We start from the raw sequence: 17,581 nt of genomic DNA, 5'->3' as shown, positions 1-17,581 counted from the left end.
ACGTAGAAAAGGGTTATTCAATAAAGCTTCTGAACTCTCTGTTCTTTGTGATGCAGAAATTGCCATTATTGTTTTCTCACCAGCTGGTAAAATTTTCTCATTCAGTAATCACTCTGTCAATTCTGTTATTAATTCTTTTCTTAATGGAAGTGAACCAATTCGAAGTAATGGGTATCTTGATATTGTTAAAAGAAGGTACCACAATTTAATTAATGAATTAGAAATTGAGAAGAAAAAAGAAGAAAAAATACGAAAATTGAAGATGATGAAAGAAGGAAGAACAGAGGATGAGTTTTGGTGGGAAAAATCAGTTAATGAGTTGGAAGAGATGAAGTTTTTGAGAGAAGGAATGAAGAAAATGGTTGACAAAAGAGTTGATGAATTAATGAGGATGAATCTTGATGTTACTAATATTATTGATTATAGTAGTAGAGGATTGTTATCATCTCCTTCGTCTTCGACTTTGGTTGAGAATTCATCATGTAAAGAATTGGTTCATGTTCCTCAAGATTTGGACCTTAAAGATTATTATGATGTTCTTGGTGATTTGAGTTTTGGTTTTGATCAACAATACAATTAATGAGGATGAATCTTGATGTTACTAATATTATTATCATCTCCTTCGTCTTCGATTTTGGTGGAGAATTCCTTCATGGTGATTTCAATTTTGGTGTTGATCAACAATACAATTAATTGATGTATCCCCGTATTGATTTGATAAATTAAGTATTTTTTTTGTTTTTGTTTTCAGGATGTTATTTCTTTTATCATTTTCTTGAATAAATGGAAAAAGAAATTATTCGATCGTTTTATGGTACAGTTGCTTATCGCGTTAGTCTAACACACTAAAATGTTTTAATTTCTTCGATATTTTCTACACTTTCGTGTAAATAGAATGTGTGGAATGGTGGGAGATAGATGATATAAAAAGAGAAGCTTAAGTATTACTTTTTTCAATTTTTTTATAGCTAGGTTTACACTTAAAGGAGCTCATTTAAGAAAATGGTTTCGTGGTGTGGTTGATTATCACGTCAGTCTAACACATTGAAGGTCTCCGGTTCGACTCAGGACGGGAGTCATTCATATTTTGATAAAATTTTATTAGTCGATAATGTTGACAGTCATTTCTTCCTAGATAATGTTATTTCAGTTGTTGTAAAGTTGATGAATTAGTTTCATTGGATCAGAGAAAGAAGGGGAGGGGATTATAGCATCAACAGTTGGCTACTAACAATGTTTATAGTTAAGGGCAAATAACAAGTTGAATACCCATTGATACCGAACCATCCCTAGTTCTTGAGCCTTACTCTCGCCGTTCAGGATCTATGCCATTGTGTGTTCAACGTGATGCAGATCCTAACCCACTTAGGACTGGTGTTATGGCTCAGTCCCTTGGTAGGGGTGGAAGGAGTTTGCTGGTTGATGGTGATTTTATAATTGGGTGAGGGTGAAAGAAACTATGAGCAAAGGAAACTTTATTTGGGATTGTGTTTTGGTGAGATTGTTTGTGTACATAAATGTGAAAAGTAAATAGGGAAAAGTTGTATGAAGTTGATCCGATTTCATATTAGTAAATATGATCGTATCTCTCTGAAATGAAATCACGAATCTACGATGGATTCACTTTTAATAGGGATTTTTGTGATGAGATTTATGTCATAATAGCATTGTTCAAATTAAGTATTACCTGGGGCTTGTCAAATACCACTTCATTCTTCCAAAACGTTGTGCGGAATAGAATTTTTTTTTTTTGGAAATCATATTAACATATTAGCAAAAAATAAAGAGTACACCTTTTTAAAATTATTGAGATGATAACTTTGATTATTATGTAGCAATCTTATATCTTTCAATCAGTTAATATCTCCAATATAGAGAGGATTTCAAGCTAGTTTCTTTTCTTTTTTTGATAGAAAGAGATTTTGAGGATTTGAAGGATATCAAGCTAGCTGCTCATAAAGAAATTTATTCAACTTCAACATTTTGTTGTAAGCCTATTAGAACAAACATTCTATTATATTGACATTGGCTGACTCTGAGCACTCACACATATAATGACACTACTTTTACACCTCTTTTCTTCTGAATGTTTGGAACAACTATTTCATGCCATAGTCTTAACTCCGAATCAGAACCATGCTTATGAAAATGCATGAGTTTATGCACAAGGAAATTTACATCGGAAGAAGTTGGAATAATAAGGCTTTGAGTCCCATTAGTTACAATATCTCGAATAAGATGAGTAGCAACTTGACTGGCAACTTCAATGCGCCTGATACGAGCGTGAAGCAAAGCTTAGTAGCAAGGTGCTTGGCGTTGAAATTACCACAGAAGAGAAAATAAGATAAGGGCAGCTTCATCGAGAGCATAAGAAATCAACAACACCTGGAACCGCAATAGGCTTGGCCTGTCCTAAGCTCCTGCATTATTTCTTTAAAAGTCCATGAGAGCAGAGTATCATCAAGAAAAACACTACTACTAGATTTTCCAGTGTCGAGCGCATGCGCAATCTAAATCCAAGTAAATAGAGCGCTTGAACACCTAAAGAACACTTGACATATTTCAATGTTATCGTATCGACTTGAATGTGGGATATTTCAGGGAATTGGCCTATGAAGTTCATCAGGCCACCTTTTTACCGGAACTTCAATGTCCCAAAACCTCCAAGTTTTCAAAACTTTTAAGAGATCTAGACAAAAATGTTCTGAAACTATAACGTTCTGAAACTTGAAAGTTTTGAAAGATGAAAGTTCTGAAACTTTAAAATTTTAAAACATGTTAACTAGAACTTCAAAGTCTTGGAACTATCATCAAAACTTTAAAGATTTAATGTTAAATCTGAGTCAACCAGAGTAAATGGCCGAAATTGAAACAAGCTTGATTATTTAAGAACTAAAATTTAAAATACTTGGCATCTTCACCGACGCCTAGTTTCTAGATCTGGTTTTGTCGAGGTTCCTAAACAAGACGTTGAAGGTCTAGTTTCTAGACGAAACGAGATGATTTCGTCAAGGACTGGTTTCTAGGAGGAATCAGACCTTTCCAGGTCCCCTTGGCTAGAGAGGGAGATGAAGAGAGAAAAGAGAAGAGAGAGGAAGAAGAAAAAACTAAATTCAAAAAATTAGGATAGAAGGTCATCGACAAAACTCCAAAGGTTAACGACGGACAACCTCTTGCTAGAGAAGAAGGGTGAGGTGGAGAGAGGGAGAGATTAGGCGTATGAAGGATGAGATGAAGTGGAGGAGAAAAGAGGAAATGAGTTGACTACAAATTGGAGGCCAAAACAACAACCTTATTTTTTTTTATGTACACCTTTGATTGTTAGAACTTCAAAGATCCATGTAAACAGGTTGACCTTTAATTTTGAGTAAATTTGTCTCAAAACATTTCCGATCCCAATTTTGAGTTTGAATAGCATAGAAAACTTCTAAAAAAGTTGTAAACCAATAATACTGAATTTTGAAGTTCTTAAAAAAAAGAGTTGCAAAGCAATAACGCTAAACTTCAAAGTTCTAAAATAATATTCAAAACCAATAATACAGAACTTCCAAGTTTTTAAAAGAAGGTCAAATCAATAACGTTAAACCCAACTACTTCCATCTTTTTACTTTGATTTTTTTGAAAATAACTACTTGATGTTATGCACCCTTCAAGCATGTATGAAGAGGTTCGTGTATATAATCTTTAAAGGCATGGATACTCTGGATAGTTTTCGTTATTCCCACATGACGCCTTTGACTTGTTCAATTTACCATTGGCTAGCAACTTCATCACCCACAACTACCTCTTTCGGTGAGTTGCCAGCAAAAAATTGGAGAAATGTGGGTACATCATGTGCATAACAGAAAGCTTGTGTATAAAACTTATCATTGGTGTATGAGATATACTTCATTGACGAAGGACAGTCCTCAACTCCAGATTAAAAACCAGAAATTTACAGAAACAAAATCTCCTGGGACTCCATCAAGCTCCTTCAATAGGAGTTCCTGGGGAGCTTACAACATACACTTCCAAGCTTTCAGATTATTAAACAATCACAAGTCTCTCTCTTCCCTGAGTTCCAATGACAATGTTGATTTTACTCAGAATATTAAACCATCCAAAATAACATTCACCCTAAAGAGAGCTAATTAGTAGTTTGCAGCTTCAGTTTATATTCATACAGCATTTTATTGTGCCATACGTGTTCAATTTTAATGGTTCTACTCAGAATATCATTATCTAGGGTCTCCAAAACACAGTAAAGAAGCCAAGACATAACTGAGAAAGATCAAGCAGCCCTTGAACGCAAAACCCTCACTGATAATTTTCTTTTCTTTTTTCAAAATAGTACTACATTTGAAGCATGGATGGTTGTATTTAACTCGCAATTTGGAAAAAATTTAAAGTAGAAACTATCTGTTTTGGGATTTACAAAAAGATGGCTTCTCCGATGCCATCCCTTTCATCAAACCCACCCATCAAACCCGTAGTGAATTATTATTATATTGCGGAAAAAAAAATTGTGTGAATTAACTAAACTTGAGCTTCAAACTGTTGAATTTCAAGCTGTTGCCTTCTTGCAGTGGTTCTCAAGCCAGTCCATTGTAACACTCTTTGGCCTTTCAAGCGGCAAACCAAGAGCACGATCCCAAATAAGCTGGAACAAGCAAAAATGTTGTTTTTAGAGATATTCAACTTTGAAAACATTTTTTAGGGAAATGAAGGAAAGGTAATAACCTGGGAGCAAATTCCGATACTTCGCGAAACACCGAAAAGAACAGTGTAGTACCTGCAAAAATCATATTTGTAAGGTTAACTTACAAACTCATCCAGTGAGAACAAGCTACTTGTTCTATTAGGTTCTAGATACACACACACACACAAATATATATATATATATATATATATATATATATATATATATATATATAGAGAGAGAGAGAGAGAGAGAGAGAGAGAGAGAGAGAGCTACCTCGCTTCAGTTAAACCGAAATAGTTCAGCAACACACCGCTGTGAGCATCAACATTTGGCCATGGATTCTTGACCTACATAACCCAAATGCCAAATCTAGTGTCATGTTCATTTCATAAAAGATTAAAAAATTATAATCTCAAGATAATTGTAGCATAACCCACTTGCTCATGCAATGGCAGAAACATACTAGCATATGAAATGAAAACTGAAACTTAGGGAGGAGACTCTGGCTGATATCCATCAAGATGTACCAGTATACTAGCCCAAATCGGAGCTTTCCACTATGCCATTTATCAAGTAATGTCAAAGAATTGACTTATTTAGCCTCACGATCTTAAATAGGACTTTCTAAAGCACTATAATGGGCCGGGACTATCCAATATTAGCCAAGACAGATCCATATGTTAGTAAATAGGATACAAAGATAACTGGATAGGAATAAGTACTTAGTTGGCTCAGTAATAGGATACAAAGATAACTGGATAGGAATAAGTATTTGAGTAGGCTCAGCAATACTCAAAAGGAATATTAGCAGTTCCTCAAATAAGTTTAGTTTACTTGCAAAAATCTTCAATAAAGCTACAAGAAAGTAACGTGAAGTACCTTGCCAAGCTCTAGAAGAATAGGAGGCACAACTTCGTAAACCTTGGAAACCTGGAAGGCAAAAGAAATAAAGTAATGCCATCAGTGGTGTGTCATAACAAATAATGGCAGTAAAATAGCAAATAGATTAATCTAGAATTCTCTTTGTGTTATAAGAAGCAAACCAGCTGAAAGAGTGGATCCTCGGGCAAGTGCTTTAAGGCGAACTCTCTTTGGCATGTGTATCTGGGATCAGTTTTTCGCAAGACTCCGTGCCCAAATCCAGGAACAACCTGTACATTAAAAGGAAAATGGTATAAAAACTAAAGAGGAACAGAATGGGATCTATTATTCAATTTTAAATTGTCTTATACTGCATTTCAGAAGAAGTGCTAGAAGCTCACTTAATCTATACTAGCACTGACACACTTCACTAAACTTGATGTCTATTATAATGAAAGCACAGCAATACTAAGTGATGACTACATACCTTGCCACTTTTTAATGTTTTCCAGACGTAGTCCTTCAACTGATCTTTGGATATATTTTCTCCACACTCGCCAACCACAGTTTTGATCCATAACAAAACTTCCTGCATTGCAGAAGAACCCGTTATCCAAATTGAAAAAAAAATATTCACATTCCTATGCCAAAAATTACATATACAATAAGGCAAACTAGGAACACCGGAAACTCATTGAAAGCGAACATGTCTTATTGTTTCCAATATGAACATGTATTTGCTGACAAAGACCCATATATATTATCATTAAGGGAAATAAACTTTAATTATGTGCAGTAGAAACGATCCATTATTTCCCATTTTCCAAGAAAAAGAAGATACACAAAAAGAAGAGAAAGGATGTTAAATTCGTGCAAACTGGGACAATTAAGACTGGTACTGAGCTAGATGTAGTAACCACTATGTAAACATAAGTGAATTTGAGGGTAGCTGCCCTATTTGCTTAGTCAAACCAATAATATTCATGCATGAACTAGTTTTAACTGCATGCATAAATATAAAAATTCAAGACCTCTTAGTAGGGGCGTGGTAAACTGCCCCCAACTTCGGGCAACCTCATATACAACTGATAAGAAAAATGGAACGATGAATCCAGACCACAGAGATATTGTCCAACTTCAACAGGAATAAGTAGATTTATAAAGTTAAGAGGGGATGATGGGAAATAGAATACCTGGTTAGCCAGGCCATGGAGAGGACCAGCTAAACCATTTAAAGCAGCTGCAAATGAAAGATAAGGATCTGAAAGGGCACTCGCAACCTGCAGATTGAGTAACATTAGAGAACTTGATAATTAGTATAACACTATAACAGTATATAATTTCAGAAGACTGGCCACATGAACTGAACTTCAGAAACTGAACATTAGATAGGGTTTTAAGAATGCAAGAAAAGGACAGATAGAACTCATCACTGAGCACAGAAATTATGGCGACTTACAAGATGAGCAGTATGAGCGCTAACATTTCCTCCTTCATGGTCACTGCAACAGAACAGTAAAATTTGATGTCAAGGAATCAGTTATAGTTACATTTCCCACTTCACAGACTATTTGGAAAGAAGGAACTACACGTAAGTTAGAAATATGAACTACAGAATTGATCTAGTAGGCTGTTACGAGTCATATGACCAGTAGTTTGATACCCACCTGTGAATGGTAACATATAGTCTCATCAGCTCTAACATTTTAGGATCATCAAATCCAAGCATGTGAGAAAAATTTGCACCATAATCCAACGAGTCGTCGGCAGGTATTGTCTTTCCATCTTTGTATATCCTAGAGAACCAGAAGAAAGAGATCGATCAGAGAATTGGTTTTATTAGAAAACTATTAAGTCATTTGTCAAGCTCCATTCAGATCAACCCATGCAACAACGAGAAAATTTGACAAACCACTTGATAAAATAAGACATTCTAACAGCATCTTACTTCGGGATGATTTTTTAACCACTTCAAGAGGTGAAAATAAGAAAATAATAAAATAATAAAGTGAAATTATGTATACTGAAAGGTATAGGTGTAGGATTATTAGAGTAAATCACATGTGTGAGCGACCACTGAACTAGAGGACGTTAAAATAATAAACCTAAGCAAAGATATATGAATTATCAAAACTTGCATACGTCAACAAAATGAACGATAATACTTTTTCCAACTAACCATGCTGTGTCACAAACACGGGAAAAAAATGTCAAAGAACCTTTTGCCGTTGTCAACTAGCCAACCATATCCTCCCATTACTGAATACTGAGGATTACTTTACTAAAGAAATCTTGTTTAGCATGCTCATGTGAAAAAAACAAAAGCCCCCACAACATTTTCGTACAAGCAATTAAATGAAGCTAAAGTGGTATATGTAGTAGTAGGGTCATTCAAGCTATCCAAATAAATCGAATCAAGTTAACTTTTTCAGGTGCTTGCGAGGGAAAAGTAGCACGGAAGAAGTAGAAGGGGAAAATAGGAGTAAAAGGATACCAATGCCATAACCTCAATTGACAGATAATACAGAACCTACATAAACTTACCTTCGGTAGACATAAGAAGCTACAACTGGAAGTTGCGCAATTAGATTTAACGAGTCCTCGTATGTGGGTTCCCAGTAGCTAAAGATCAGAAATTGAAAATGTTTTTAGTCATCAGATTGCCAAGTCAGGGAAACAGAACCATTATAAAAAAACATACTTGGCTTTTGATATTCCCTTCTCATATGCCTTCTGAAATTCACTTTGAACCTGTAAGTCAACATCAAAGAAAAAAGAGTTACTCAACTCATATCTGATTTTATCCTAAAGGAGTATTAGCTTTATCATGGCTAAAGTTAAGAGAGAGGATGACTCAAGAGTCAAGTGGACTTGCTTGAGTACTACATATAAAGCTCGAACAACATATGCAACACCTAAAAGTGAAACATTTCAGTAGAAGAAATTCTAAGAACATACAAGGCCCAAAAGTGGAAATTTTCAGAAGAAGAAATTCAGAACCCAGCCGAAAGCAGGTTAAAGTAAGTGCTTACAGCTAAGAAATTATTTTATGGCAGCCCAACATTTGTATTCTCTTACTTTTAGACTTGGACTTTCTGTAAATACAATTTATTTGTGCACCAAATTGTATGTGTCCTCTGCTCATGTATCTACACCTTACTAATTATTGAGGTTGTTAAAATCAATTTTTAACTATAACTGTATAACAATTTGACTATACTAATAAGTATCACAAAGAACTACAAATCTATCTATAAACCAGATATAGGGATCTAACAAACAAGAAACAAATGCAAATATTTCAGGCATATTCAAGAAACAGGTCAAGGATTTTATTTTTCTTAATCAATCACGAATTATCCAACATGTGAAAAATGGCATTCACTTTTGCACTTTTCAAAAGAACAAACACTTGTCCCATTTTAAATGACACTCAATTAAAAGCTAAACCTTGCGCTGTACCTGTTCTCAAAGTGATTCGACATCCTACTCGAGCACTTAACAAGTGTGAGAAGCCGAATGATCAAAGCAATAACCACACAATCAAGCAGGTAATGCAAATAAAGTGACATAAAGAGACGAACGGGTCGCTAATATCAGATTCTATAACTAAAGGAAACTGTTCCTATGAGACTTTTTCGTTGCAAATCTCAAAAGTTGATATCATCCAAACGTCTTGGTATACTCGTATCAGTTATTTAACATTCTCCTACAACTCATAGTTTTTGTTTTTCGAACATATTCTTGCCGTTTAAGGAGAAAGAGACTAATCAAAACCATTTGGAGGGAGAATGTTACAGTGAAGCTGTCACAGTTCAAAATTGAGTTTCTCAATAGTGCAATAAGTATTCAGGACTTCAGTAACATTATTATGTAAAATCTATCAACTTTTTTTTTGAAACTTCAAAATCTATCAACTTTGGGATCTCCCATAGAAAGTATTTGCAGATATACCAACCTGAAGTGCCATAACTCCTGTTGTGAATTGAGTCATTGGATGAGCTGAAACAGGAAGAGCATCAATGGCCTTGTACACATGATCTGCAACAGAATTATGATGAACATTTTGAAGCAGTTTATTATATGTAAAGGCAAAACAAAATTCCACGAGAAAAGTACATATGAATTTGTTAATCATACTGGTCCTGCGGTCTTGCCCAGACATACGGAAGACCAGAGGCTTTAAATAAATCAAAAGAGTGACTTGTAACAGAAAAAAAACCTGGAACAGTAGCACGGCTTCGCAATTCTTTTGATAGAGCACCTACTTGTTCTTTAGTGGGTACCTAAAATACAGAAAAATTGTTAAATCCTGATCATTTTGGTACAAAGCAACTCATATTTTGATCCTATCAGAAAAACATATCGGCCATTACAGCGTTCTATTACAAAACATAGCAAGTTATATCATCTTGCACTTGATTTAAACATTCAGAAACAATGACCCCAATGAGAATGATTACCTTCCCGGTAAGAAGAAGCCAAAGGAGGCCTTCAGGTAATGGCTCTCCACCAGACTGTGCAGCAGGTAATACTTGCTGACATTCAGGAATGGAGAGTCCTCTAAAACGGATTCCCTGAAAAGTGATAATCAAGAATCACTTGAAAATTTAAACTAAATATTATAAATTGATAATTAGGAGCATTCTTACAAATTACATATCTATAAAGAACATACCTCGTCTGGATCAAGTAAAGAAGTTTCCCACAACAATCCTGTCATTCCTCTCATTCCACCAATAACCTTCCATGATAAAAAATCATTAAATAATTAGGAATAAAACACAAGATATCTAAACTATAAGGCATTCTGAAAGACAGATTGTACGAAATTTGGAACCATATGAGCAGCAAGATGGGTTCAAAGACTCCAACTCAGGGTGATAATCAGTGACAAATGCAAGATATTGACTCAATACAAGTAGAACTTTACCATATCGGTCGTAATGTTTCCAAGTTGAACCTTTCCATGTTCTGTCCTCAATTTCTTTAGGCGCTCCTGAAAGAAAGCAAAATAAACTGAGATTCTACATAAGAAAGTAAAAGAAGGAAAACCAGAAATCACATATTCTGAAATGTTTGAACCAATATACATTGGTTATCAACAAATGAAGAAGAAATTCCGAAGAATTTAGATTTTGAACCCTAGTGGTGCATTGCAGTAACAAATACAAAAGAGAATCCTCTAAAAACAAAATAAACCTGTTGTTCTGGAATCATTTCCTTCAATTGAGAATGAAGATCCTACAAAACCAAACCACATATTCTATGAGAATCCTTCCACAATTATAACGAAAATCGTTTCTAATACACGAAATATTAGTTCATGATAAACAGAAGTTAAACGATCAAAGCTATATATACATATAATAAAATTTTGCGTGTCTTCACAGAAAATTCTAACAAGAATTGAGATTAAACAGATCTTACGAGCTCGGAAGAAGCTTGGATTTGCAGCCATCGAGCAGAATTGATGAGATTCGATTGCTGTGTCTGTATAAAAATAAAATTGACAAAAATGTCAAAAGATTTCTACATCTTGATACAACTAAAAACGATGAGTAAAGAAAAATTGAACAAAATTATACTTACAACACGAGAACGAAGCTTCGACAGAAGCGATACGCTACGGAAAAACACCATGATTCAAACTATTTTGTTCCCTGCTAGACGATAAGAAAAAAAAAACTTAGAACTTGAATTGAAATTGAGAATCTATAAGAAAAAAATAAATGAACTCAACCGAAATCCGTGAATCAAATCAGGTCGTAAGAAAATGAAAACCTATAATTAGGTTTTTATAAATCAACCTGACTGATTTGGATTCAGTGAAGATACAGAAACTGTTTCTTCTAACAGATCTAAATAAACTTTGAAAAGAAAAATGAAAAGAAAGAAATGAATCAAACAATTGTCGTATACTAACAAATGAAAGTAAAGATAAATGATCGATAAAAACAGGAATCAAAGATGAATCATTGAAAAGAAATTTTTTACTTGCTTGAAAAGTTAAAGAAAGAAAGATGAAGACACGGACAGAGGAGAAGAAAGAACCACGTCCGGCGGCACTGCGGAAGAATTGGAATGAAAAAGTCCGGGCAGGATTCTTTTATAAACATAAATTTCTTCATCAAAAAAAAATTAACTATTGGTTTACCCTTTATTTCCTAATTATTTACTCATACTACCATTGGGGACGTAGGGCTACGTTTCCGTCACGTGTTTACATTCAATATTCATAGAACACGTTTGTTACCTCCTTGGCTCGCTCCTTTTACTTAGGTGCGGTTCTGCGCTACAAAGAATACCTACGGCGAATTTTTGTGTCATTTTGCATTGGTCGTGACTTTGGGGAATAAAGAAAAATCTCCGGAGAATAAAGATTTATTCAATCGAGATGGATTAAATGGGTGTATTTAACTTTTAGTCCAAAAATAAATTTGATCATTTTTTTATCCTTACTCTTCATCTTTATCTTCTCCTCAAACAAAATCCGACTACCACCACCATAACTTACGGCTACCACAACCGTTGGAACCAGAAAAGAAGGCCCATACATGAATTTTTCCTCTATGGCCTTGAAGGTGACAACAATGCTATGAACCTAATTCCCCTTCTTCCCCATCACCATTCTCTATTAATTTTACTGTTAATTGAATTAGGTTATCAGGTTGCTTCTGGAGCAGTTTATTCCTTGCAAGAGACAACAACAAGAGAAGTAATTCTTTACTTCATTTCCTTCGGTACTTCAAAAAATTTTCCCCTTTGAGGCAGTTTCCTTATTTGTTCATTCTGTTACAGCCTATAAAGACCACAACATTACGAGATTTCAATGCTAAAATCGTTGAGGTTTTATGCGAGGCATGTTGATTTCGAGTACCTATGATCAAGTTAAGTCTCTGTATGTGTTTCTTTGAAACGAGATTCGAATTCCGCTCTTTGCTGTGGAGAAACAAACACGTTATGATCCAACCAAAGTAGACCTAAAAGTGTATCTTATATTCTTATAGATCGAAACTAAGAGAAACTAAGAGAGGGAAAGAAGGGGAACTACGAGAAAGAGAGAAGAATAAGAACAAGGACTGAACAAGGACTTTGAGGAGGGAAAGAGATGAGGGAGGAGAGAGGAAAAAATGGTGGTGGGAAGTTGTGTCGGTGAAGGTAACAAAGAAGATGGAGATTATGGAGCAATGTTTGATCAATTCAGTTTTGGGACTAAAATAAAATATTCCTCCGAGAATGTACAAAAAAATATGGATTCCCTAAAGAATTTATTCCCCAGAGATTTTTCTTTATTCCCCAAAGCCGCGGCCTTTGCATTTTGGGAGGCATTATTTATTTATTAAAACTATGTAAGAAAAGCCCAAGATTTGGGCCCAAATACGAAAAAAAACCCACTCGGGAATAATAATGTAAAAAAAACCCCAATTTTTGAACTGTTGGCAATACTTTTGAAACTGTTACAACACTTTTGAAACTGTGACAACATATATAATTATGTGTGAACAAAAACAAATTTGTTCATACATTTACAAAATTGTTGAGAGCAAATACAAAATTGTTGAGAGCAATCTGTGTTTTGTTCAGAAATTTTAATGAATGTTTTGTAATTTTAAAATTTGGGTTTTTTTTGCATTATTATTCCGGGTTGGGCTTCATTTGATATTTTGACCCGAATTTTGGGCCTTATAATTTTCCTCTCTTATTTATTTCAGTCCAAAAATTATCTTGATCAAACTTTGTCTACTAAACTTCATCTTTTCTATGACTTTCACCACCACAAATTTTCACCACCAACATTCTTATCACCATTAGCACCTCTTCTCTCTCATCTCTGCTCTTCTCTCAATCATTGTTGTCCTCTCTCTTGATTTATGTCTCTCTCACTCACGGTTGTCCTCTCTCCTCCCTCTTTCCCTCTTTCTCTATCTTTTTCTTGCTCCATCTTCCGCTATGTCTTATTCTTTCTCTCTCTAGGACGCTCTCTATCTCAATCGACATCTCTCTATCTCACGATTTCTCCCCCTCTCACACAGCTTTCTCGAAGGGAAGTGTTTCTTTCGTCATAATCCTCTTCGTCTGAGACAAAGGGGACCCTAGGAGGAAAAACCCTCCTCGAGGGCTTCGTGGCTGGTCAATCAAGAAACTTTTCGTGGTAATTAGGCCAAAACTTTTTTGTGGCAAACCAGCCACGTCGCGTTACATTGCAGACTAGCCACGAATTTTTGTTGTGACTGGTCAACCGCGAAATGTTTCATGGCTGACCAACCACGAGCTCGAGAGTTTCGCCAGAAGCCCTCACCGAGGTCTGATTCCGGCAAAGGAAATACTTCCTTCGCCGAAACTATGTTTTGTGTGAGAGAGGGAAAGAGATAGAGTTCAAGAGCGAAATATTGAGAGAGATAGAGTTCGAGAGAGATAGAGTTCGAGAAAGAAGCATTGAGAGATATAGAGAGAGACAATGAAAATAGAGAGAGTAAGAAAACGACAAAGAGAAAAATTGTGAGAGTGAGAGATTGAGAGAGGATAAGAGAAAGAGATAAATAGTGGGAGGGTGAGTAAGAGAATGGGAGAGAGATAGTGAGAGAGGCAATAAGTAAGAGTACGATAGAGATTGATAGTGAGAGAGAGAAAGGAGAGAGCAACATAAGAGATTAGAAGGAGAGAAAAGATGAAGTTTAGGGGGTAATGTTTGATCAAGCCAATTTTTGGGTAAAGAGAGAATATGTCCTAAGTCAATGTTTATTGACTAAGGTGTCGTTGGTGAACATCGGTTGGATAACCGACTTTTTGGGCCAATCCAAAGTCCAAACCGAAGGGTTCGGTTTTTTCAAATCTAAATCCGAACTATTCATGAACGATTTGGATCGGTTGGATAACAGAACCACCTGTGACATTTTACCATATATAAAATTTCGCACTTTCGACTTAAAAACGTGGAACTAACTTAACTATTGAATTAAGCTACAATTCTCCACGCCATTTACTTTCTGTTACACATTCATTAAGCTACAATATCAACAAACATGGAACTAACTTAACTATTAAATCTCAGACATCCATCATTCCCATCATATATATTTATATATATAATATATAAAAAATAAGAATTAATGGTTTGGTTCGGTTTGTTCGTTTATCCGTCAACCAAATACATAAACCGATCCAAAACACTCGTTTTTGCCATTTTAACATCTGAACCAATCTGGAATACTATTGGATCGGTATCCAAACCGTCCAAATTCGTTTGGATCGGATTGGATTGGTCGGTTCAGATACTAAATGAACACCCCTACTCGTTTGGCAACCAAAAGTAGAAGTTTTTTTTTGCTTGTAGTAGAAGTTCTTTTGCTTTAAAAAAGTAAACAATTATCATAAGTATGTTTGGCGTAAACATTACTTATAAGTAAAAAATTAAAAAGTTAGTTCTGTAATGTAATTTACTTTTCTATTTTTTCTCATAGAGATACATGATTTTAGTTGAACTTATTTATGATTTTCATGATTACTCTTTTGGAAGAAGTGGTGGTGATATTGGTAGTAATGATGGTGACATTGGAGATATGATGGTGGTGCTGGAGGTATGGGATGGTGGTGGTGGATGTATGAAGATGATGTTAGTGGAGGCACGACGATGGTCGAAGTATGGCAGATGTAGGTGGTGGATGTATGATGGTGGTGGTGGTTGTATGATGGTGGTGGTGGTGGTGGCGGATGTATAATGGTGGTGGTGATGGAGGTACGATGGTGGAGCAAGTACATTGGTAGTAGTGGTGGTTGGGAACAAATGGTGGTTGAGAACAAATGATGGTGGTAGTGGTTGAGATACAATGGTGATTATGGTGGCGGTGGTGGTTGAGACACAATGGTGATTGTGGTGGTTGAGGTGGAGTTGGCGGTGGTGGAGGTGTATTGATGGAGACCATCAAGATGGGCCTCACGGCCGAACTAGTTAGAGGGCCTCATGGCCGAGCCCATTAGGGTTAGAGTTTAGGAGTTTCCATGTTTTAGTATTTCCTACTAAGTCTAGGTTTAGAAGTTTTTAAGTTTGAGTATCTTTGATATTTAGGAATCCTAATTTGAGTCTATCTAGAAGTTTCTAAGTTCCTATAAAAGGAAGTCAGGTCTGTCCTTGTTATTCAGATCAGAGAATATTATGAATCAAGTTTATTATTAATCAAGTTTATCGTTTTATCGCTTTTATCTTTATTTCATCAGCTTTGTTTCATTAGTTTAGTTTAATAACAATGATGGATTCCATTACTTTTACGCTTCCGCAACAATCTACATCAGCTGGTATTCAGAGCTTTAAGAATCTGGGAACAAATAATTTTTTTTTAAATACTTCTCATCTTGAATGTTGGAATGATCTTCCGCGTTTAGGTTGGGATCCTTTAAGAGATGCACAACAACTCTATGTTGATCGAAAAGATCAAAACAAAATTAATGTCAATTCCAAAATTCCTATGTTTGATTATCAATATCATATAGATTTTTGGATTCAACAGATGGAAGATTGGTTTATAAACCAAGAAATCCATGACGAAGATAAGGTTTTTGTCATCGAACAACACTTGTCTAAAAGAGTCTATGAAAAATTCAACGAGATGCAATGGAGACTCATTGATGAAGGAAAAAAATTCGTCGACGATTGGAGTACATTGAAAAACATCTTTAGGCATGTTTTTCTTCCTTTAGATGAATATTTTTCATATGTGGAGACAAAGATTGAATCCAGTAGACAGTTCTCGAATGTTATTTCGGTCACCGTGTTCGATGGTATTGAAGAAGAAGTTCTTAACAAAAAGAATAAAATTTTCTCAATGCCGGAGGAAAAAGAAGAACAAGGTGAATTATCCTCTTTTAGCTTGAAAAGGTCAGTTCATTCTAGTTTAGATTTGATTAAGTCATATTCAAGTTTGGTTTATAAGCAACACGAAGATGAACGTGGGAAGATCGTTCAAGTGGAGAAATTCAAGGTTGATTTTTCCATAAAATATTATGTGGTGTTTGTGGTCTTCTTCATCAAATTAAAAGATGACGGGAGATGTTGCAATTTGTTGGAAGTTTCTTTCCTACATTTATTTTTGCAAGATTCTTTGCACTATGAGATTGAAGCTAGTGATTTCGTCCAAGTGGGTGTCCTTCGACCCCAATGCACCGCCCGCTCAAAGTGGGAATTAAGGATTGCATTGTTGAGTCTCACTTGAGGGCAAGTTCGTTCTCGGTCGGGGAGTATGATGGAGACCATCAAGATGGGCCTCACGGCCGAACTAGTTAGAGGGCCTCATGGCCGAGCCCATTAGGGTTAGAGTTTAGGAGTTTCCATGTTTTAGTATTTCCTACTAAGTCTAGGTTTAGAAGTTTTTAAGTTTGAGTATCTTTGATATTTAGGAATCCTAATTTGAGTCTATCTAGAAGTTTCTAAGTTCCTATAAAAGGAAGTCAGGTCTGTCCTTGTTATTCAGATCAGAGAATATTATGAATCAAGTTTATTATTAATTAAGTTTATCGTTTTATCGCTTTTATCTTTATTTCATCAGCTTTGTTTCATTAGTTTAGTTTAATAACAATGATGGATTCCATTACTTTTACGCTTCCGCAACAATCTACATCAGCTTAGTTAAAGTGGAGTTGGCGGTGGTGGAGGTGGTTGAGGTGGAGTTGGCGGTGGTGGAGGTGTATAGTTGTGGTTGGTGGTGGAAGTTTAGTTAAAGAGGTGGAGTGAAAACAAACAAAGAAAAAAATTTGTAAAATAAAATTTGGGCGTATGTTGAAGAAAAATTGTTTAACTTTAAAGTCAAAAGTTGAAAAATATAAACTTTAAAAAATATATATATTTATGCTCCTGAGATTTTTTTTTAGGGAAATGCTAGAGAGTCCAGCTTTGGTGACCATAAATCAGCCCAGCTGACGTGGAATTCACTAAAAGACAACCCCGGGACAGAACTTTGAAAAAACCTTGTCTTTTAGTGAATTCCATGTCAGCTGGGATGATTTATGGTCACCAAAGCTGGGCTCTCTGGCATTTCCGCTTTT

At 35.5% G+C, this 17,581-nt stretch overlaps 1 protein-coding gene across 10 annotated transcripts; it reads right to left on the bottom strand.

Moving 5' to 3' along the window:
* Positions 1-4,281: 4,281 nt before the first annotated feature.
* On the bottom strand, positions 4,282-11,773 carry ATCS (Citrate synthase family protein). Of its 10 annotated transcripts, none has more exons than XM_086674086.1 (20): positions 11,540-11,773; positions 11,135-11,205; positions 10,973-11,035; positions 10,745-10,786; positions 10,476-10,541; positions 10,221-10,286; positions 10,006-10,119; positions 9,765-9,828; positions 9,501-9,583; positions 8,244-8,293; positions 8,087-8,164; positions 7,210-7,338; positions 7,002-7,044; positions 6,736-6,822; positions 6,030-6,131; positions 5,725-5,832; positions 5,561-5,611; positions 4,955-5,028; positions 4,720-4,771; positions 4,282-4,639 (listed from the first exon to the last, which is right to left on the bottom strand). In XM_086674086.1, the coding sequence occupies exons 2-20, from the start codon at positions 11,183-11,185 to the stop codon at positions 4,544-4,546; spliced, it is 1,419 nt and encodes a 472-aa protein (XP_086530212.1). In that variant the 5' UTR covers positions 11,186-11,205; positions 11,540-11,773; the 3' UTR covers positions 4,282-4,543. The 10 variants fall into 10 exon arrangements, with proteins under 10 accessions (XP_086530212.1, XP_086530214.1, XP_086530213.1 ...); XM_086674088.1 differs by having other exon boundaries at positions 11,580-11,761; XM_086674087.1 differs by having other exon boundaries at positions 11,544-11,671.
* Positions 11,774-17,581: the final 5,808 nt, after the last annotated feature.

The sequence above is a fragment of the Eschscholzia californica genome, unplaced genomic scaffold, assembly GCF_041429995.1.
Source record: "Eschscholzia californica isolate CP2 unplaced genomic scaffold, dmEscCali1.0.p SCAF_4, whole genome shotgun sequence".
NCBI classification, from domain to species: Eukaryota; Viridiplantae; Streptophyta; class Magnoliopsida; order Ranunculales; family Papaveraceae; genus Eschscholzia; species Eschscholzia californica.
Note: the sequence above shows the minus strand (reverse complement) of the source record. Positions and strands in the feature narration are given on the sequence as shown.

Excerpts from the sequence above, each read along its gene's own strand:
- ATCS (XM_086674086.1), bottom strand. The coding sequence starts at position 11,185 with ATGGTGTTTTTCCGTAGCGTATCGCTTCTGTCGAAGCTTCGTTCTCGT. Across the intron at positions 7,339-8,086 it reads GCTTCTTATGTCTACCGAAG|GATATACAAAGATGGAAAGA; the intron begins GTAAGTTTATGT and ends CTGGTTCTCTAG. Across the intron at positions 5,833-6,029 it reads AAACATTAAAAAGTGGCAAG|GTTGTTCCTGGATTTGGGCA; the intron begins GTATGTAGTCAT and ends TTTAATGTACAG.